Consider the following 23395-nt stretch of genomic DNA (forward strand, 5'->3'; position numbering starts at 1 on the left):
ATATACTAAGGAGCAATTTGCTCATAATTTGTTGCCTCGTACTTAAAGCTGAACAAAAGTCTGAGCGCTGTTTTGAAACATACATGTTGGACACAATCTGATAGCTGTAAAGTAGCATAAAAACTGAAAAAAAAAGTTCTTGAACCCTCAGATATGAATTTTTGCCCACACTTTAACCCTTTCACCATCATGGTTTGTCCCAAATCTATTGTTTCCTATGGTAAAGTTGGACCTGTATACAGGGAACTGGGGGTGAAAGGGTTAAGACATAATCAGAAAAAAAATGGATTAATTTGGTAAAAGTATTTGTTATCATAGATGTATCTTCTTTCTCCAAGAGATGCTGACAGCAATGCGTAAATGATACATTACCTACTCTAGAAAGTTGCCTTTGACACAAAAATATTTACATATTAAAGTACTGGTTTACAATTTACACATAGAAAATGTCACAAATTCCTAAATTGATTCAAAAAAGTCAGTTAACTGTTAGCACACTTGGTATCTATTGGTGATCACTTATCCACCAAATCAGTATATGATGTCACATAGTGCCATAAAAACAGGATCAGACAGCTATAGGATTTTATTCACACACTTACACAAAAACCTATAAGATTTCTTCCCATAAGGCTTCTTGTAAGAATCATTATTATACACCTACTGCCGTAACATATGGGAGTTTGACTGTCCAATAACTTTCCGTATTTTGTATAGTACGCGGAGTCCCGAATACGGGAGACGCGCGACGCGGCTGTTTGACCTTTGACGTAGCAATTTTATTTCAACAATCGCGCGCGTTCCACTCATATTGCGCGTGCCACATCCCTCAAAATTTACCATAGAATTAGTTTATACGGACGATTAATTGAGGGAGGTGTAAAAAAATAGGGTTATACACAAAATACGGCCCTGTATGGACTCTGGGCTCAGTGAGTGACGTGTTGGACTCGCCTTCGGCTCGTCCAATACGTCACTCACTGAGCCCTTGTCCATACAGGGCCGTATTTTGTGAATAACCCTATATTATATGGGGCTTCATCTTGTAGGAATCCTATATGGTTTTTATAAGTGATAGGTTTATTCCTTTTCAAGGAAAGACAAGATGATTTAAATTTTACAAAGATACATTTATGCTGAAATTCCCACAGTGTGTTTTGTTTGCAATTAAAAACTTGTTCTATGATTTGGTGCTAAAATAAGCAGTTTGTGTGGAATGCCGTAGACATATTTTCAGCTTTTTAGTCAGGTGGAAATCCATTTATCCCACACGAGGAGGACATGAGTTAGCCTGTACTAGTGATCTCAAAGCAAAGTATTTTGTTACCTATATATACATTCCTTTTAATTTACACAATGTAGAACATTGTATAGACTTTTTGAGACTGCTTATATATTTACGCAGGTAAAGAGAAATGTCACAATAATTCAATAGTAATATTTTGTCAGCCTTTCATGTAGAAAGCAGGCAATGCTTAAGAATATTCATTGTACACTTTAATTGCCTGTGAAAAAATGTCTGTGTTTATTACTCATGCAGTATGACCAAAGTAAGATTTAGAGACGATGACACTTCAACCTTTCCGAATCATTTGCTTTTCCATTCTAAGCTCATTCATAGCTAGGGAGCAATACATTCCATTTGTAGATCTGAATTTTTTTAGATTCACAGTCATTCATGGAATACACCATAATGTGGGAAGTCTTTGTAATGTTGTGCAGGTAATGCACTCTGGTATCAATTTTTGCTGATTATTGTACTGTTTCCAACTTAGATGGCATAAAGTCAAATTTGTTATCATTTCTACATGCCTAGTATTGGGCTGTCCTTTAAGGAAGCTCATCAGAGTCACCATGTAAATTGAAAAATAGATTTTTTAGTGTCTTTAGTTTGATATGCTGGCTTGAGACAAAAATCCTTGTAATAGGGTATCGTTTCAGGTCATTTATTCATAGCAAGGACTTTGGCGCTTGTTGCAGTATCAGTACACAGTGTAACTATTCAAATCTTGTAGTTAAATATGAATATAGTTATCATTATTATTGTCTTGTAACAGATGTGAAAGAATAGGAACAATTCTCCCATTGCACAGCTGCTAGTTTATGATCCCAGTGTAACTTCAATTTAATTTTAATATTGCTCCAGTCAATTGAAAGCTCTCACATTGTGGGCTTGGGGACCATGCTTTGTTTGTATATCAGCTGTTCTGTGATGTCAGGTTTGTGCCACATCAAAGAAAGCCAGCTTTAAAAGTTGGGTCAAATGTATCCTCATGGGATTGTATCTTTTGCATTGAAAGAAAGCTACAAGTTTGGCCTAGCACAGGTTGTGCTTGCATTAGATAGCTTCTCATCACAAGCCTGACAAATTTTGGCTTTGGAGAGTAAAGTGTTTCCGATGGACTGATGCTTTATCGTTCAAGTCACCTAATTAATCAACAGTACAATAATTTGCTACAGTACTGTGAATTATCGTATCATTGAACTATTTCAGTATGAACACTGTTTATCGTTACCATGGTGATGAAGACGTAGAATGCAATGAAGACAATGGATGACACCCAGGAGGGTTTTGACTCATTGAAACTCAATGAAATGTTTTTTGCTGCAATTTTTATTGAGGCTGACAGAACAAAGAACAAAATTGATATGTTGATGTACATTTATCAAATATGTCCTCTGCGAAATCCCATCACGCGTCGGAATGTACCAGATATTCTTTTTACCGACATCAGTAGTAACAAGATTTTGAAAATGAATTCAGGTCATCAGGGACTATAAATTTTTGTTTTACATTTGTAGAAACTACAGAAAACAGCCCTATCTCAAATAAAATTATGTCCATTCTTTGCCTTATCGATGTGTTGACGGTTTTCTTTTTACCTGTGGCGCCTTTTTATCCAAATTGAGTGTATTCATAAATTACTACAAATTGCATCATTCAGAAAAGACAGCATAGACGGTTCCATGATTTTCAAACTTTGTGAAAGTACTTACTGAAATGGCCAATAGCTGTAAATTTGGATGATTTTTTTTCACCAATTTTGTTTGAAATGTTAACAACAGTTTCTTGTTCTACTCCCCAAAGCATGTTGAAACACCATTCCTAAACTATTTAGCTTGTCGACAGTGTCTATATGTGTAAAAAACACTTATCGTTCACAGTGGAATTCTAGTCCAGACCAGAACTCACTTGTCAACAATAAAAATGCAGTCTATATATGTACATGCTGAGTTGACAAGCTCTGAGCACTGCGGCAGTGCATCTCAACATGCTTTGGGGAATTGAACAAGAAACTAATTGACAAAAAAAACACAAAAATAGTGAGAAAATTAAATGTTACATCTACTGCCCTTTTAATTGGATGATTTGGAAAATTTCTAAACTTTGATTTTGTGTCATGGTTTTCCGCAAATTTAGAATAATGACAAATAAAGGTTGGGACATTTTTTTCAGTGTTCCAGTATCAGGAAGTGTCTCAAATACATGATTGAATTTGATTTCAACACCATGTAATGTGTACATACCATACATATCAACAGGTATCAGTGTGCAGCTCTGTGGATTATTGTCAAATGAAACACCGAAACATGAATTTTACTTTAAACTGGTGTCAGCAAGTGCGGTTTTATTTCAAATCAACTCCATAGACACCACAGTTACAACACCACATCACATCATTTAGAAATATTGCTTTAAAAATTGACAAATTGCTTTACATTGTAAAAATTGCAGTTTTGCATACACACTTAAAAAGATGGCAACTTTTTGACCAGTGACATGTATAAAAAGACTGAAAACCTTGTACATTTATAAAAGAATTGATAATTTATGTAGTTCGGCAAAACATGGGGACGGACAAGGAATGTTTTCTGGGATTGGACAGAAATATTAACCCATACATCTGAACAGCTCATGAAGTACTGTGAACAACAACAATTGATAACATAGTCATTATTATCATAAATGGTCCAACTTTAAAAAGTACGTTACTTTTCTTATAGTAACCATTTTGCAAAACTCAAAGTCCCAGAGTTGTATATCTTTTGATAACACTGGTTACCTTCAGCATGTGGTTCGTCCAGGCACACCAGGTACTGGGATCAAGAAAGAAGTTAAAACACAAACTATACAATGGAGAAGTAGATATGAATGAAACAATACATAAATATTTAAAATACTAATATCCGCAAATGATCCTTCAAAGGTGAAGTAACAACGAGATTTTACAAAGTAGATAAAGGTTGAACTAGAAGTATAATTCCTAGAATTCTTCTCTAAATAACTATAATATGATAAATTCATATCCTCTAATGTTCTATTTTGACTTTCTTTGGAATACAGGCGTTCATGTATTTGCTTGTGCTGTAAAACACATCATTATCAGCCACCTGCCAATTAACTTGACTGTTTGATTGGAATGGAAAAAGTGCACAGATCAGTAAAAACTTGCCACAATGTCCCATATGTTATGATAGTGTGCACCGGTCATATCAATGCATTAATATACTGATATATCCGTGCTGTGTATTCTCAATTCAAAGCTACCTTAAATTAACAGGTAAATTTTCTTGCACTTTATCGTACTTTGTATCTCAACATGGCAGGATAAAATTGGCAGAACTTTCATTAAATTAAGTAGGAAAATCAAAAAATATATGTACTTTGTTTAACATGTGCCAGAGTGGTTTTGGTAAAAACTGTATGGTACAATGAAAACTGAGGTAGGTCAGAACTGACCAGTGGATGGATTAGAACATGGATTAAAATACCAACTTAAAAGAATCAAAATTGTAAATTAAAATTGACAAAAGTTTTCAATAAAAATGATAAAAAGAGTAATCAAGTATAATAAGCAATGGAATCACTAAATGTAGAAATTCAGTACCAAATTGTACAATTTGTTTTGTATTTGCACCCTCCTATGGACTTTATAAGTAGTTCAAAGATAGGGCTGTGGTCCTTATGGAGTCAAAAGGAATGTAATATTATTCAATAAAATCAGCTATAACGAAGAGTAATACAACAATACTTGTCCAAAAACTCTTACAAAATAATGTTACTGCGGAGGTCACAAATCAGGGTCATTGCCATTAATTGGCTTTGTATTTTCTACACTTTTGCACTCTTAAGAGGCTAGCATTGTAATCGTCAGAACCTTGGAACTAACTGAAAGAGTGGACATATAGCATAAAACTACTTTCTATCTCACTTTAATACAGAACAAACATAATAAAATCTGAGATAACATTTATCACTTTTTACGAGATGTAAATGTGTATTTGATAGCAGGCTGCTTTCCAACACTGCAAACTCAGTGTAAAGCACTGCTCAATTTTACATGATACCTATATCATTCATAATAGATATGTGTGTGAGTACATCGGTTCATTCATAGACGGTATGAAATTTCCTGACGAAAGAAATACACTGAAAATGGCAACTTTGGCCCTTGAAAGAACAGCCTTGGTCATTGTAAGCAGTCGTAATACCTTACCATATGGAGTGCCTCTACAACATCTATCCAGGCAGACAAATGATTTTCACAAATCACCTGAAGATACACCATAAATAGAACTGCATGATACACGTAATTTGTTGCCTTCAAGTAGCTTTTAGTGCCTATACAAGACTGCACTGAAACGATATTAAAATTTGTCATTCAAAGAGTTTGAAAGAAGACTTAAATCACTGTCTCCGTCATGAGATAGCTGAAATGCAAGCTTGACAGTCTTCTCTATATCATTTCTAATAAAATATAGCTAAAGTTATGTGACATAGCTTTGTTTTTAATAAAATCACAATCGTGTATATACAATATATCATAACTTTCATTTTTAGGTAAATCTTGCTGTTTTTGTTTTGAAAACTGGCATTACACGATGTTTACATGACATTGTATAACACAATATTAGTTGAAACATCCAAGTTCAAATATATTTGGTGAATCAGTGGGGGATGTTGTTATTTGCCCATGTAAAACTGCAATCTGTATTGCTGAGCAAATCATCACATCTTTCAGCAGTGCTGCACATTACAGGGTTGCTAAAGAATGGAAAGCTGCTGGGAAACCCAGTAGATGCTCGCATCCATTGTGAACACGAGGAGAACATACTGAACATCCTCTGCATATGATTCAACAAAACCAAGTGCTCAGACATTTCAAAAGGTACTCTACTATTAAAGTTTATCCTACGCATGCTTCCTTTGATTTCCTGCTGCAATGAAATCAGAGTTGACGACAGCAAATGAAGTCGTCCCTTTTAAACCCAAGTTATCTGATAATGTTGTTTTCACATACAAGGTTCAGGTCCTCTTCAATAACAAATAGAATTTCCAGATTTTTAGCTGAGTGTCAACATCAGGTTAAGGCTCATACTTTGAAGTATTTTCCATAATTTTTGTTCCTTTTATGAAGTACAGTTTCATGATCTACTTACGAAGTTGTGCTGATATGCTCAGTGGTTGACTTAATTGTCAATACAGTCTGTTTGTGTGTGAGAACAAATGTTATCGTTGACAACTGAATTTCAACTAAGGCTAGAATGCATTTGTCACTGATAAAATTTATTTTTGCTGGGTTAATTCTTCATCTTTCAATATCCTTTATGGAGAACGATACAGAAAATGTACTGTTTTCTTGAATAAAACCAATCAACATTTTCTCAAAAGTTACATGTATTTTCCCTTCAATGCCCAAGAAAAAAACTCAGATAGAAGCTGGATTATTCCTGTTGTTGCTCCGGAAGTTGTAAGCACAAAAATAATGCTGGAGCTGACAGTTTGTCAAAAATCCTATGACTTGTCTTGATTAATAGGATAGCGTGTGTGTAGAAACAGCTGGCGCCACAACTGTGCTAGTAAGCTGAGGCAATAATTCTGCCCATAGGGGAAATGACTAGTACCTACATTTACAGCTGTTGGCTCAGATTTCCTTGCTTAAGGAAATCAGTGGGAGTAGACAGTAAAACTCTACTGTTGTCGACGCTTTTACGATTTCATCCGAAAATGCTACATTTTATCAAAACTTATTATTTCCCCCTGGTATTCACTGTAACCAAATAGTTACGGTACTTGAATTCTAAAATGGTTTTCCATACTTTGGCCATGGCATGTGTTAACAATAGATTATCTGTCTTTACTTGATAATTACTTTTATATTGTAGCATTAATGAGCGATAGTGATGGGCTAGTACATGGGCAAACAACAACATTCCAGGAAGTTTTGTTAAAAGAATATGAACATGGCTATATATGAGCTAAAATGACAACTGCCGCAAAGTTCTGATAATGAGACATCTGTTGACCAAAAATGTGAAACAACAGCCTTAGTGGAAGTCAACAGCCATGAAAATGTCTCTTTCAGAGCTTCCTTCATTAAAAGGACTTCTTTTCCTTATACTGGTAATTCTATGTTTTTCATGCACCTGACAGAAACAAGTATAAATGTCTGATCACCTGCAAACACATTTTTTTGTTTCAAAATGTCATATCACAATCTTTCTTTGCCATACCTGAATACAATAACTGGACACTGAACCTAAAATGGGTCTAAAATATCAGAACTCTCGAAACGTGTACATCAAGTTTTTTTGGTGTCCTCATGCCCATTTGTAACACACAGGAGTGTATTGCTTTGATCATAGACAGTGCAGCGGCTCCACTGTCTATGCTTTGATCAGCACAAAGGCAGTCATGGTGAGCTGACCTACCATACAGACATCACCAGACAATTTTGGATTCTCTTCTGTAGCTGACTGATTTTGACATGCTAGTGGTAGGTCTCGGTGTCCTAGTTATTGCGGCTCTCTTGGTAATGAATTCATGTATGTATCTGTTGACCAGATCTGGACTCTCAATCATCACCATGTGACCAACGCCATCAATAACTTTCAACTCTGAGTCATGGATTGCCTGAAGAAAAGATCAGTAAAATTATATACCTAGGTTATTATGCATGCTGCGAACAGATTAACGAGCAATTTTCATTTTCTCAAACATGGATTACGAACAAGAACCTAGCACAGGTAACTTGTCATACGTTTTCAGTATTGCACTGAAGTGTCAGCTTAATAGCTATTATTCCTGATCCAATCTCCAATTTTAGTCTTTTGAAATACCAATACAAATGGTCAACACTGATTGTATGCCCAGCAGTGCATGTCAAACCAACATGGGCCGTATTGATGTTCATTATTTTTAACACGCTTTAAACATTACAATATTATATCGCAATTCATACAAGCAATAGAAACAGAAAAATATTTAAAAGATGAGAAGCTAGTTACTTGAACTTTAAAATTTAAGTCATTACAAATATTCTTTTGAATATATGCACTTCAACTTTATATAATTGAGTTCAACATTAAGGTGTTATCAGTATGCTTATTTAATGTACAGATATGTAACACATAGACAATGTTGCTAGGAAACCACCCTACCTCATTCATCCATTCTTCATCATCCCTAGTGACCAGTTTGTCTCCACTTCCATATATGAGTAAAGTTTCTGGAGTGATGCATCGGTGGTAGTCTTCATCTCCCTCTTCCCACACCTGACCCAGCATTATTCCTCGCAACACATATGACGGAATGTCAAAGGAATGCTCCTTGTCTTCTGATGAGGGATCAAAGTTATGGAATGCTTGCCTGTGAGAAGAAAGGATTAAGGAATTTGGGAGTCATCTTTGATTTGAAACAAGTGTCTTAATGGTCTTATATTCACCAGTGGCAGACTTGTTAGAATTCCTAAGATCACTTTTTTGCCTTCTGGTTTAGTCACAGGTCCCCACTGATAACAGTATCTTCAGTCCCTGCCTGATGTATGGGATGAGATGACTCACTGATTGAGACAGAAAAATTCAAGAAACACTTAAAGACAACATCAGCAAACTGTAGCATGCAGATCAAAATGGTAGTATAAAACCATGCTGATCACTGTAAACACAAACACAGGCTAAGTTGACCACATTTTTACTTGTAAGATAGTTTCATAAATTGTAAAAATATGCCAGAAACTGCTCTTAACTGAATTTCTACTGTCTAGACCTAAACTTGCAGACTTAATTGACTTTTTGACAACCTGAGATAAACTATTCCCTATGAGTCATACCCACTGGGACATTAGGCACTTGCACAAATCCTGAATATCAATTGGCAATCCCTGAACTCAAAACTCTACCGGGGTTTGATTAGGCATTCAAAGTGACAGGTGATAGCTACCTGAAGAAGGAATCTTGTAAACGGGATCTGCAGCACTCAAGAAGGCAAGATGGGAGGCAGAAGACGTGGCAGAGGGCAGGCTTGAGGGGCAGAGGTCCACCTCCACTGATCATTATCAATTTACGCACAACGCTTCGTCTTTCAGTCGCGATTTTAGCCGTAAAAGATGCTCTGAAGAGAAAAAGAAATTAGATGAGAAAAATTGAACATTTCTTTTATAAGTTAAAACTTCATTTCTGGTTTAAAGTATGTTCTATGTATGTTTTGGCTTTATACACTATGTCCACTGTTTGCAACTGTTACTAAACCGGCTGGTACTTGAGGACATGCAAACTTGTTGGAACAGCCTCCTCCCACACTTTTGTGAAGGCAATCAATAGATTGTATTAGCTCATTTAGAAGATGGCCAACCCAGATCACTGGAGACAGCAACAGTCTTTCATGCTTATTTGCACAATGGGCCTAATTGACACACAGACCACAATACGCCTCTGAGGTAATGAAATATTTATTCAAAAAATTTGAGTATCGATTCTTTTCACTTCAGTGGACTGAGAAGTCTATCTTTCCGTGACAAACATATATTTGAGTAGACTTGTCCTTTCTTTGTTTGCTCTTTGATGGAATTGTTGGCGATGGACAGTCAATGTAAAATGCATGTGAAACACTAAGAACATCTCTGTGGGTAATGCTACAGGTATAGAAGTGTTATGTAATATTAAAGTTGGATTTTGAATCAGTTCCAATTGTAACTTGAAAACCCGTAGAGACATTGAAGACTTGATGGCACAACGTCTATTATAGGGGACTCTAGATCGATAAGACTTACACTTATCCACAGTCCCTTCACTGGACTATGATTCAAGTTAACACACTGTGAACTACAAAATTATTGATCATGATTTCATCTCTCTATCCTCCATGATGAGATATATGCTGTGTGATATTATGAATTATATGTTACACTTCAGACAACCTTTGTGACTGTTTCCATCTGTGTACATGGTGATAATTTGTTCATCACATACATACAAATGAATGACAAAGAAGTACACAATATATATACTCACTCTCCTATCAAAGCCGATATATCATCAAGAAATACCTTAATTGTTAAAAAGATTGCTTAGCAGCTAAGTTTAACAATTATAGAGACTGAGTCTATAAATATGAACAAAAGTCATAATTACACACTATAGTAACGTGACTTCCCTGTTAAAGGGTGGTGGTCATCGGAACGGCGCGCAAAGGTCGCTAGGGACCCCTACGACTAATATAAACACTGTATCCAAGCTACGCTGGCGATTGATGAAAGTTAAAACATGTTTGTCTTAATGTACATCGTAAAATTTAAATATTGCAGCTATTTTGACATGATGCATCTCTATATAGTGCATGAAATACATTGTTTGTAAACAAGAAAGTTGCACATGCACAGTTCCGATGACAATTTCCCTTTAACTACAGAATCAATGCAGTCTAAACCTCAAAGAGGTATATATAGATCTCACTAAATACAAGCATGTTAGTGGATGCATTTCCCTCAATAATGATTTCACTGGCAGGTATTACTCTATGCTTACACACTATACTGCCAACACATTATTTCAACAGCAGAGGTCTCTGTAATATTGTGAGGAACCTACCAATATATATCTAACAGCTGACTGCTGTTGAAAGCAGATATTGGTAATTAAAAGTAACTTTAAATGTGTCTGACTGCTGTACAGCAACTGAGATTTCCTCCAAGACTGCTTTCAAAGCTCAACTGTTGTGTACACATCTGATCAGGTATGATTCTTAATATCAACTATTTTCTTGAGGAGATGATCTGATGATATTATGATAGCTTCAAATTTAACATTTTGGACATTATTCCATTGATTGTGAAACATATACCTGACTCACATGACATATTATGAGGTTATTACGAAAATACCGCAAAGGATGCACGAGGACATTGGCGCAGCGTATCGCCCGACGCGAAGCGGAGGGCGATGCGAGGCGCCAATGTCCGAGTGCATCCTTTGCGGTATTTTCGTAATAACCTTATTATTATACATCGTACATTCCTGATCGGGGCATCAAAATGTCGGAGTAGTGACCGTTTTCGTGCAATGTCAACAATTTTTCTTCCGATTTTATCGCGCCAGTGTGGAACGCTACCTCGGACGCGCTTCTGCAAGTTTTGGAGTGTGTGCACTACACACATACGTATGTACAGAGCGCGCGCGAGACTTGTTCTGGCACTCGTCCAAGGGGTCCCTTGAAACCGTTCTACAGTGAACGCGCAGACAGCCGCAGGGAATGGGGCGCCTTGAAACCGTGCCGTACGGAACGGGCGCGAGTTCCGTACGGCTTTTTTAGCGCACGCTAAATTCTATTGTTCTCGATGGTAGATGTATAATAATACAAGATACCATGAGGTAGTTATGTGTATAATGCAGTTGTTGTGGAAGGAAAACAAAGCTTATCCTACTTATCATACCCTTGGCAACCCTAAGGCTAACTTTCTGTACACAGGTGGTTACTAAAAGCATCCTGGAGGGAAAAGATTAGTCGAAGCTTTGATCAAAGATGTTGGTAATTTGTAAATGAACCGCACAGTACTAAATGGGTTGACAGAGATAATGCAATGAACTTTGCCTTTTACAAGATTGTATGTGTCTGATACTAGTAAATTAACGATGAGATGTGCATGAAAATTATGTGTTTCTTCAGAACTCATGAGATTTACTTTGATTTCATGGACTGCTTCACAACTCTTTCCCTGCACTTACCACTCAAGTAGCCTACTTGTCTGGCCATTCACACTGCTATTAACAGGCATTAGCTCATTAACACAAGTCTGCTTTTCAAATGAGTTTGCACAGAAACGGTTTCTTCTACAGTCATACATGGAATACTTCATTCCTTGAGTCATGAATACAGAGAAGCTCCTTGCACAGAGAACGCATTTCACGACACACCCAAAATTCTTCATGTGATGTGCTTATTCATAATTTTTAGAGTTTTGTTCTTTTTTACAGTTTTTTTCCTCTTAATTTTTTTCTACTAGAAAAAAGCTTGGGCAACGTGTGAGCAGAACGATGTGGACATTTTAGTAATGTGAAATCTGAAACACTACCGGTATTACCAACTTATTTGCAGCAATTTCTAGACAAGGTTAAACAAAATTCTAGGGAAATGCAATAAATAAATTGCAACATATTGAACATTTCTCTGTGAAATAAAATAGCACATGCTATTAGCTTCATCTTTTTTTTCTTGCCAAACACAAATTCATCACTGTTTAACTGTGTTACTCACCCATAGGAATGACCAATAAGTATATTTCTTTTTGTGCTGTACTTGTCAAAAACAGCCAGCAGATCTTGGTACAGCTGGAAAAAGGAATATGCCGAGGCATCCCTGGGAGTACTGCTGAAGCCGTGTCCCAGCATGTCTGGGGCAACTACTTCATAGCCGTGGTTGGCAAAGTATTGGAGCTGTTTTGTCCATACATCAGACGACCCTCCTACTCCGTGTAGGAAAAATAGAACGACGTTGTTCTGATCAGCTGGCTGCATATCTTCCTGTACAACACCATTTACCCTTTTTGCAATTTCATCCGGAGTGACCTGGATATCTTGCATGCTCATTGGCGTTTGTCTGTTTGAGTGAGTGCCATGTTCTCTCCAGTTTGATTTATAATCATTTCTTTCGGAAGAAGCAGTTACATCTGTTGTGATAACATTCTCAGAAAACCCATTGTGGTGATTATTCACTCCATATTCAATACTTTCCCTAGTTTGGTTGACGGAATGTTCCTTACTGTGATCCGATATTCCATTATCCTGGACACTGTTGTGGGTTGTTCTGTTAGGCCTGAGATGTTGTATACGCATCATGCGTTTCGGTCGGATTTGCACCATTTCAAAGCCTTCATACTTTCCAGGAGATGGTTCAACTCTCCGTTGCTGTCTTTCAGTCCCTTGACAACAGCCGCTTTCCTCTCCCATGGTTCTCATCTGCTGTGCATATTCCTGTGATAGAATTCCTCTATTGCTGTCATCTACTGTCCATGATGATGAGCTCTTATTGGTATATTACCACTGAGTGATTTTTTTCTGTGAACTGTTCTTCCTAAACAAAGAGGGAAAAAAAACAAAAATACTTCAGAATATCCAGTGACTCTCAATGACACAGCTACTCTTTACGATTGGAAGATACATCATTGTAATAAATAGTATAGGTGGGAAGAAAAGATATCCAAACATTTTGCCTAGGCTACGGGATTTGCCAATTTAATATTCCGGCAGATCAATTACTGTAACGCAAGTACAGGTGTATGGTGAAACTATATCCGGGACTAACACACTGCACAGGAGGATAACTGAAAGTACTCCCAGTCAATAATGGTCACCAGACCAGTAAAACGTGAATGGATTTGCTCATCTTTGTGAGAATACTGATTCATTAGTGCTTAAAGGACCATTGTGTATGATCTCTTTATTAAGTTCAAAACAAGTCCCATGAAGACTACATCGGCCATGTAATATTGTTGACAATAGTGAAAACAACACAGTAGTGTGAAAACACAGTGCACTGCTCTGGCACCGGTGCCAATTTGAAAGGTGACTATTTAGGCAAGTCTGGATAATTGCTCCTTAATTGGAAATACTGGGAACACTGATGGATGGCCAATTTGCAACTGAATGAGATCAGATGTAGAGCGATGGTGTGTCCACCTATGTTTTGCTTGTCTTTTGCTGTCCTCATTAGATGACAAAGTCTTCACTTTGTCGGACCCACTGCCAATACAGAGGCGTTTATCTCTAATGAGAACAGCAAAGAGCAAGCAAAGGTGGAAATGTCACCGTCTCTATAATCTCATTTCAATTAGATTGATAGGACAGCAGCAATAATTATGATCACATCGTTACATAAATGGACCCAAATGTCTATGAATGCTAATTAATCTGGGAATGTTGCAATGAGTAAACTGTGAGTGATGATAGTAGCTAATAGCAGGGCAATCGACAGGGATTCCTGGATTTTATCAATAAAGACAATATTAATACGGAGAATTAATTGTTGCCTTTTCTGGTTAAGAAAAATAATGTCGAAATTTTAGTTTTGAAGAAATTTCTCCTACATTTTAGTTTTAAAAAGAATTTTCGCCTACAAACCTGTCTACAGGAAAAACAAGCTGAAAAGAAATTCATACAAATGTTACAACTTCAAAATATCCCAGCTCTTATCTCATATGCCATATAACAGTAATGAATTTTATGCAAAAAACAATGATTGGAGATTTTAGTGTGCAGACCATTGAAAACAAAGTCAATAGCACTGAAAGAGAGTGAAATTTTGTCCCTTCTGTTTACTCCTCGTTTCTTATCAGGGAATGGTAAAATTTTGATAAATTTAACCCTTCGAGTGCCAAAGTCAATTTATAAATATACCCCAGTCAGTTTTTTTTTCAGATTGAGCCAAAAATTTGATAAAAAACTGTAGCAAATGAAATTTGATGTCCCTTTGAACCAAAATTATCAAAAAAATTACAGAAAAATTCATGAAACTTGATAAAATGTTGCACTAAAATTTTGGTGGGAAAAATTACAGCACTCAAAGGGTAAAACATATTTTTCCACTTCTTTAATATAATCAAGCATGTTTCATGAATGTACAGCAGTGCGTGACTTCAGCAGGTGATGTGATAGGTAAAATAATTAAACACCTGTGTAGCTGGGCGATTCAGAAATGTAGCAAGCTGTTTCATGATCTGCCAATACACATTCCGTATTGCACGTCCCTTGACAGCATTTTTGCAAACAGAGATTGCCCTTTCATGAAGCATTTATTAATTAATTAATTGTATTTCTAACTGTGAATTACTCAAATGAGGAAAAGATTTCTATTCACCATTTGACTTAGACACTACTTTCACTGCTTTTTAGTGCACCATTTTAATGGAAACCACTGAAAAACAGTTTTAGGTAATTGTGCCTCAGAACAGAAAGTTTAAAACTTTGTCAAGCCTTGCTTAAGGAAATTTTAAACCTATTTCTCGTTGACTGTCAGGAATAAAAAATCAACAGTCACTGTGTAAACTTAAGGATTAGAGAAACAAATTATTTCAAACTTACTAACATTTGAAATTCACAATGGTCATCATTCCCACTGTTAACTCTATTGCAAAAAATGAAATAATTATGCAATTTTCGAAAAGCTTGGGTGCAAACTTGATTTGCTCCACAGATCTTCAAATTGAGTCCACACAAGCAATTGACCAGAGGAAGCAAATTAAGATTGAAATGCCCTTGCACGACGGATATTAAAGTGTACAGACCAGTCTTTTATCGTAAAAATTTGAGTGTCAGAAGCATTGTTCCCCGGGGCACATTCTACCTTACGAGTCATAGGCATCAACAGCTCACATTTGTTTTGGAGACTGCTTGATTGTTTACTTCTTTGTTTCAATATCCATGGTCAACATGAATGTATAATCTGTTACAGAATATTACATGATAACACTGTAACACTGGAGGTGAGAGATTGAAACCATTATACTTGATGTAACTAGGAGCTCCTACATTTTCTTTTGCCTCAAGACAGATGGGTTTTCAACTTATCCTCCAGATATAATGCAATTCTATTCTTAGAAGCCTGATCTGAGAGAACAACATTAACTTGCAAAGGAAATGCCACTGGCAGGTGTTTCGGTGTTCAATTAGCCTTGAAAGGTCCCTTTGTTATCGTAGGCTTTCCACTGATTAAGTTTGCACATGGGTACTATCTGCATGTTTTAGGATAATGATGAGTAGCAGTTAAGCCATTAGGCCTTCAGGTTATGCACAATACTGAGAACAATCTTTCTGCTATTTCTGTTGATATTAAAATCAAGCATTTACAAATTTATTAAGTTGTTGTCAACTGAGTTGTTGGACCTTTAATTGTAAAAGATTATCGGGGATAACAAATCAAAATTTCAATTGAAAATATATAAATCAACTGAAATGTACAACACTCTAGACTGATCAATTTAAAAATGATTGTCTGTGATATGCAAAATATTAAAAAAAACTTGAGAAAAATCTTGGATATGAAAAGTGCTTGTTTTGTTTCAGTTTTACTGATACACACTACACTAGATATAGTTGGCAATTTTCTCTCAAAAATGTTACACTGACAGATGTGAATGAGAATATACGGGTTTAAGAAGTAACACTGATTCATGATCTGCATATAGCTGCATGATATATTTGCATTTCTGTGAAACCCTGTACTCGCTAACACAGGTTTGTTGACTTTCTGTCAAAACAAACATTCTTGGGAACAAGTGTTTGCCAAATGTAACTAAAGCATTTAAGATCAAAAGGATGGTCAGCACTTCACTTTGAATGGGGATTAGTTTCCTCAAGGATGTAAAAAAAAACACCCATGGTTTCCTACAGCTATATGACTATTTCCTTATTTCCTTTTTTCCAGGATTGATCCTTCCTTTTCCTTGTAGCCTAGAATGTGATTTCAATCATGTTCCTGGACAGAATTGATGATTTCTGTACAAATTTAGATTATTTATTTATCAACGTTTCATCCATACTGAAGAAATACAATCCAGTTGTTTTTCCAGCACCAAATTGACCAATACAGGTGCATTATCAATGAAGCCACAGTGACTTTCATAGACTCAAGTACGTACGTGTACTGAACAAATTTCTTAACTAAATATTTTCCTAAGTTAAACTAAATATTTTCCCTCCGATACTCTAGCTTCAATCTTTTTGCATCATTTGAATTGCTGTGATCAATTCAGGACATTGATCGGTTTTGCATTGGTATGAACACTTTCGTGTAAAATAAAATTCTTTCTCAAAAATCATGTATATGGTTGGCTGCGGAAGCCCTTGTACTCAACACAGTAAAGTTACAGCGTTACAAACCACAGGCGCTTGGCCTGCGGCTTCGCCAATCCGTAATGTGATATCTTTCTTGTTGTATCACATAGGGGATTCGCGAAGCGACGGGCCCAGCGCCTGTGTTACAAACAATACTTGATAGATGAATTCAATAGTAAAATCATCGTTATACTTACACATTGCAGTCATTCCAAAATGATTGATCTATATTATGTCATATTCGCACTTTTTCCTTTATTTGGCAATCACACGGGACATCTGCAGGATGCGCAGGGCCCGATCGATGCACCCCGGTGTCCTGTGTGAACGACAGATTCCCACTGTCAACAAAAAGCTGAAAGGCTCGAAAAAGTATTTACCTCCCAGGTGAGTGGATATATTTTGCTATGGCTGCCTTTGCATTACCTCGGAAAGCATTCTCTTTTCTTGTCTTTCACAGTTTAAAAATTACATGAGGCATACAAGACGCTTCAATATACATTTAGCTGTAACATTTATGCGGAGAATAGCAGAAACAAATGCATACTTTTTGGCTCTCAGAATTTACAGTAACCTACGTGGTCGTGTAAAGTCTCATCGTACGTGCGAGAGACGGCGTGAAAGCACGCGTGGGATATATCGGAGTTCGCCACGATGTTCTTCAAAAACATTACCGTTGGACTTTGCAGGAATGTAGCGTCATCTTTAGCAAGGTTAGTATTGTATTGACAAGTGTAACAAATAGCTTAGTCCAAGAACGCATGTGACTTAAACGGATGCACTGCACTAGTGCACTAGTTATGTATCAATGTTAACAGCGCCACCACAATTTAGATTTTATTTGTGACCTTCAAGTTAAAGTTGTACATGAACTTCATGTTTTAACGACTGTGATTTTGACACCAGGTAAAATTTAGTAATTGCAGCGTTGAAATACACGGATTAGATTGTTGTCGGTACCCAATTGTATGCTGTCACAGGACAGTGAGGGTAATAGTAGCAATATGTAGTGTCTAGTGCACAGGCTCTTGAGTCAATGCAGGCGAACCGCTAGCCGCCACTGATACAATAAAAATCAAAAGGTGTGTAACAGCGGCAGCCATGCACGGAGCCCGAGTAAATTTCAACAGACGGTTTCGCCCTCTTTTATCTCAAATACAACTTGCTTATTGGGGTCGATCGATGCTCCAGTTCATCAACTTCATGAAAAATCACACCAATATCCAAATCTCTCTGTTAAGTCCATGAAAAAGCTGTGTTTTCGGAGCAGTGTCAGCTAGGAAACGCTGTTATCATACATGACCCACATTGACCTATCACGAAATGTTCTGATTGGTTGTTACTTTTAAGGGATACGTCATCCGTTTCAGGGGGTGCTACACTCGAGAGATTTAGTTACACGTAATTACGTTCGATCAGTATCCGTAACGTCTTTGTCATGCAGTGTGCGAAACTTATGCAAAATCTCTACTGGCCCAGCGGGCCAGTAACTTTAAAAATCACTGGCCCTGAAGGAAATCAACTGGTCCGATCATCAGGTCAAATCCAAATATAGTGGAGATATATACCTGCGCTCAGTCTAGGGGCCAAGAATATGATGGGATTGAAAAATAAATAAAGACACCACTTCAAAATCCTAACATCAAACTGTTTTTTATGCCTTTTAATTCTTTTATTCTTTTTAATTCTTCAAATGAAGATGACTATCAAAACCGAAAGTTGGGGCAACTGATCTCAGTGTTGAAAACATGAAATCAGTAAAAGGTTAAGCACTACACATAAACGTTTTCATTTCCTAAAATAGCCTTTCACAACAAATATTTCTAACATTGAGAAAAAGAGCACAAGCGTGGGCTTGAAACAAGACAGAAATGCTAAGCATCCAGAACTCCGATCAGGGATGGGTAAGTTTTGGCAGCACAAACGCCGGATCACACACAAATGGAGTCAATACAACACTTGACTCACGATTCTGACTTCTCCCTTTTGAGGGACTCATCATTAAAGTCAATGAAGGGAATACAAAAAATTAGGTCAACTGATAAAGAGAAATAATACTGAAATGTCCAAACCCACGTTAAAAGACAAATCACAAATTTAAAATGTAAGCGTAATCTTTACAGTGACCAACTTGAGGCAAATGGCCATCAAGGTCAATGAAGACGGTACCATGCACAATGTTTAAATATCGGACATTTACTTTTTACTATCGGCGTTTGACGTCCGACATGTATCCGTCATCGTAACGATCTATATATCTGGTCTAAAATCGATACTAGACAATACAAGAATGACTTGCCTCTTGTCGCTGCACGACGGGTTTGAGAAATAGCCTATATTTTACCCCAGGCTGATACATATCGGCGATTTTAGGACTCTTTATAGCTAGGCAATTCTGGAATGACTGTGAAATCAAAGATGTTTACTCGATATTTATCGGCGATTGGGACCCCAATATCGTCACCAGAATGACTCATCTCGTGTCTCGGGCACGTGTGGTCTATTTAAAATCACCGATGTTTATCGGCGATTTCGGGACAAACGTCCGATATATATGTTGGAGATTTGCATTGCCACCTCACAGATCTTGCCAAGCCCGACTTCATCATTGCGGCATCAACTTCGATACTATACTTGTCAAATCGGGGTAAATAATCGATGTATATCTGGGAGATCAAAACCTTACAGATTTGGCCCAGCGGTCTAGCCAGGCCCGACTTCGATAGTCCGACTTTAATTATACGATTATTAGACTTGTCTAAAAGGTGGGTAAATATCCAATATATATGGAGGTTTCACCATCTTATAAATCTGACCTTAGTTTTAGTCAAGGGTCTATGATCAGACCAAACAATTCTAATTTCGATATTGTGATGCCCAGTAGCTGCAAATATCCGATATCATATAATGTTGAAGTGTCATCGAAATCCAGTTTACCTCGACACATGCAACTCGATCATACGCTAATTATTCTTTTATAGTCACGACGAGATCTCCACCCTAACACATGTAACGTCTTTCGCTTTGATGCAGTACCGTATCTTTGAATAATTTTGTCAGGTATTTAGCTTAGCAAAACATTCTGGTAACTTCTGTACAATAGGAAAAGCTACTGGCCCGTCTTTAGGTACGACGAACTAAAGTAGTCCTCGCGTAGAGAAAATAATGTTTCTTAGAGCTTGCACGAATTTCGCTTGTTTCACATTGTACTACACATGATCAAAACGAAAACAAATACTATAGCAGTAGCCTGTACAATATATGCTTCCACTCCGACTTGCACTAGGTGCAAACCCCTGTTAGGTATGGCAACAAGTCAGGAATGTTAAAGAAAATTTCATTCAAAGTAAGATAAGAAGTGAAAACATTAATGAGGAAAACTGTAAATCTTACTTACCAGTATGAATACGCTGCCATAGCGAAGCTTATGGTGCGGACAAGTGAAAGTTAACCGATATTTTGAAATTACGTTCGTAAAACCGTCATCCAATCACAAGCTTCCCCTTGTGGGTCATGACCATTGACCCCAGTCAATGCGGGTCATGTATGATAACAGCGTTTCCTAGCTGACACTGCTCCGAAAACACAGCTTTTTCATGGACTTGACAGAGAGATTTTGGATATTGGTGTGATTTTTCATGAAGTTGATGAACTGGAGCATCGATCGACCCCAATAAGCAAGTTGTATTTGAGATAAAAGAGGGCGAAACCGTCTGTTGAAATTTACTCGGGCTCCGTGCATGGCTGCCGCTGTTACACACCTTTGATTTTTATTGTATCAGTGGCGGCTAGCGGTTCGCCTGCATTGACTCTAGAGCCTGTGGTCTAGTGGGTGTCGCCCTGCGTACGATGCTGTGTGTTCCGCTACAGCTAACCGCCCCGGAGCGGGGCGGTTAGCTGTAGCGGAACACACAGCATCGTACGCAGGGCTAGTGGCAGTGGTACAATTGTGCCATGGAGGTAGAATTTGGAAAGATCTTTCTTTCTACCTCCATGATTGTGCTGACATAATCTGGAAGGTAAATACTGGTATTGCTTTCCCCTTCATACATATATACATGAGGTAATATTGCAAGCTACTCAGGCAGGTTGTTTTTCTTTTCCTGCAACTCAACAGTATGTAGTACTAGAATTAGTGTTGTTAAAACTGAAAGCCATACACTACACCTTTTAAGATTGCTGATATTTATTAAAAATAGAACATGAAAATAGTGGCACAAAATTTTTTGCCATTATTTTGGAAATTGCCATCGCAATATTAAACCCATTTTCAAAACCATTGTTATAGAAGCATTAATCATATTATTTAGACATAATCCCAAAACAAATTCTCTGATTAATCATTAAAAGTTCACCTTGTTAATGATCGGACTCAGCAAAGGCAATCCCATTCTCTATTTCATATGCGTTGAAAAAGTTTGACATCATTTATTTTTTTGGAACAGGCTTCCATGGAAACCAGGTGTTACAACCGCCCAGACTCTACAGCAGTCCACACCGTTATCAACAAGGAGTTCTAACCACCTCATTCAAGGACATTATCAATTCAATTTATGGCCAAGACTTGGCATATTAGGAAACATTTCCTCTGTATTTGGACAGCGTCCAGGAACTCTTGTTCAACCGTGCCGAACAAAGACAAGAGGCAACACATATCAGCCAAGTGTTACAAAGAGGATAAGGAAACATGGATGGAAGGCAAGATTGAAGACCAAATCAGGCATCAAAGTTATTCTCAGACGGAAATTGAAAGGAAGAAGGTTACTCACCCATGTGTCATGATTTCTTATGGACCAATTTCCTCTGCCTTCTAGACAGATATCAAATGATCTCAACTGACATAAAGTGGTATCTCTGTACTACGTTGGAGCAGTTCCCATATCATTTTGTTTCATGCAATTAAGGCCCAAAAATATTGTAGAAAGACATTTTGAAATTGGATTTTGACTTCATGTATTTCATGTGAAATAAAAAACCTTTACATACTTTACACTGTACCATGACCCACTGTCTCAGACTGTTTGACTTTCATTGCCTCATGCATTGAGAACCAAGGTTTTCAAAAGTGTGGTTGAACCTGTGTGCAGTGAAGTCAGAGTTACAGGACTACAAACTGGATGCTGATGTTCTACTTAATGGACAAAATGGTGTTTGGATTCAGACTGGTGGTGATTAGGTTTTTTACTGCAGTTATCTTGAACATCCAAATGTGAAGAACAATACATAAAAAAGCAAATTGAATAATCGGAATATGACACTCTATGCCAGAAAAGTTCAGTGTTCTATGGAATTTGATCAGCAGGAAGTGGAATGGAGATGACAGCAGGATACATGTTTGAACTGTGACAACTTGCCAATATTGTTATTAGACTGCAGTGAAAGTTGATCACAAATAGAAAATTATCCACATTTTATGCAGTCTGTGATTCTGTGATATCTCTGTATACATATGTTTGCCACAATAAATCAGTTACTTCTTCAATGATGATAATACATAGATAATTTATTTCAAAGTAAGAATGAAAATTCCAGATATTGGTCCACCATTCTACATCATATCAGACCTCATTGTTTCCACGTGTCATTATTGCATCATCCTGCACAAGTTTTATAGTTTTATCCAAATTTTCTCAAATTTCTTCCATGGTTTATAAGACCAGGAAATTTCATTGAAACAGCAGATTTAAAACCACATGAATAAAATCAGGTCCATAAAACAACATAGAATGGTGTATAACCAATACACAGTTTACATGCAAGAATTACATGTTGATGGTTGGGAGCATTTATCATACATCGGTGCCTTCACCTGTTCATCCCGAATTATCTGAAAACAGGGCATTGATCCTAAAGTTTGGCAACCAGGGGTTAGCATAGGTGCCTGAAACTTTATTACAGAGATCATGACATACAATACCCAAGAGAGGGTATATTAATTTCACTTTCACAGTTTACATGCATTTTCTTGTTCCAATTAAATAACATCAATGGCAGTGATCTATTTCATACAGTAATTCAAGTCTGCATGCGGCTGTTAATTTGTATGGAGCTGCAAATTAGATTTTTTGAGCACTTTAAAGCATATAGGGTGTTCTGAGGAACAATATTATGTTCTTGTTCAAGAAATTTGATAGCATTCTTGTAATTTTATAAGTACCAGTTATATCTCAAAATACAAGGGTTACTTTAGGTACTGCTACTCATGCTATTGATATTGAAACTGTTTAACTCAGGGATTTTAAAGATGGTGAAAAAATTAAGACTAAATAACAGAATCAGCTGGAAACAC

The 23395-nt window shown here is 37.0% G+C and overlaps 1 protein-coding gene across 1 annotated transcript; it reads right to left on the reverse strand.

The window, feature by feature from the left end:
- Window positions 1-2596: 2596 nt before the first annotated feature.
- LOC139121343 (protein ABHD8-like) lies at window positions 2597-17499 on the reverse strand. Its single transcript, XM_070686159.1, has 5 exons — window positions 17304-17499; window positions 12533-13348; window positions 9224-9394; window positions 8443-8650; window positions 2597-7915 (listed from the first exon to the last, which is right to left on the reverse strand). The coding sequence occupies exons 2-5, from the start codon at window positions 13231-13233 to the stop codon at window positions 7724-7726; spliced, it is 1272 nt and encodes a 423-aa protein (XP_070542260.1). The 5' UTR covers window positions 13234-13348; window positions 17304-17499; the 3' UTR covers window positions 2597-7723.
- Window positions 17500-23395: the final 5896 nt, after the last annotated feature.

Source organism: Ptychodera flava, chromosome 21 (genome assembly GCF_041260155.1).
Source record: "Ptychodera flava strain L36383 chromosome 21, AS_Pfla_20210202, whole genome shotgun sequence".
NCBI classification, from domain to species: domain Eukaryota; kingdom Metazoa; phylum Hemichordata; class Enteropneusta; family Ptychoderidae; genus Ptychodera; species Ptychodera flava.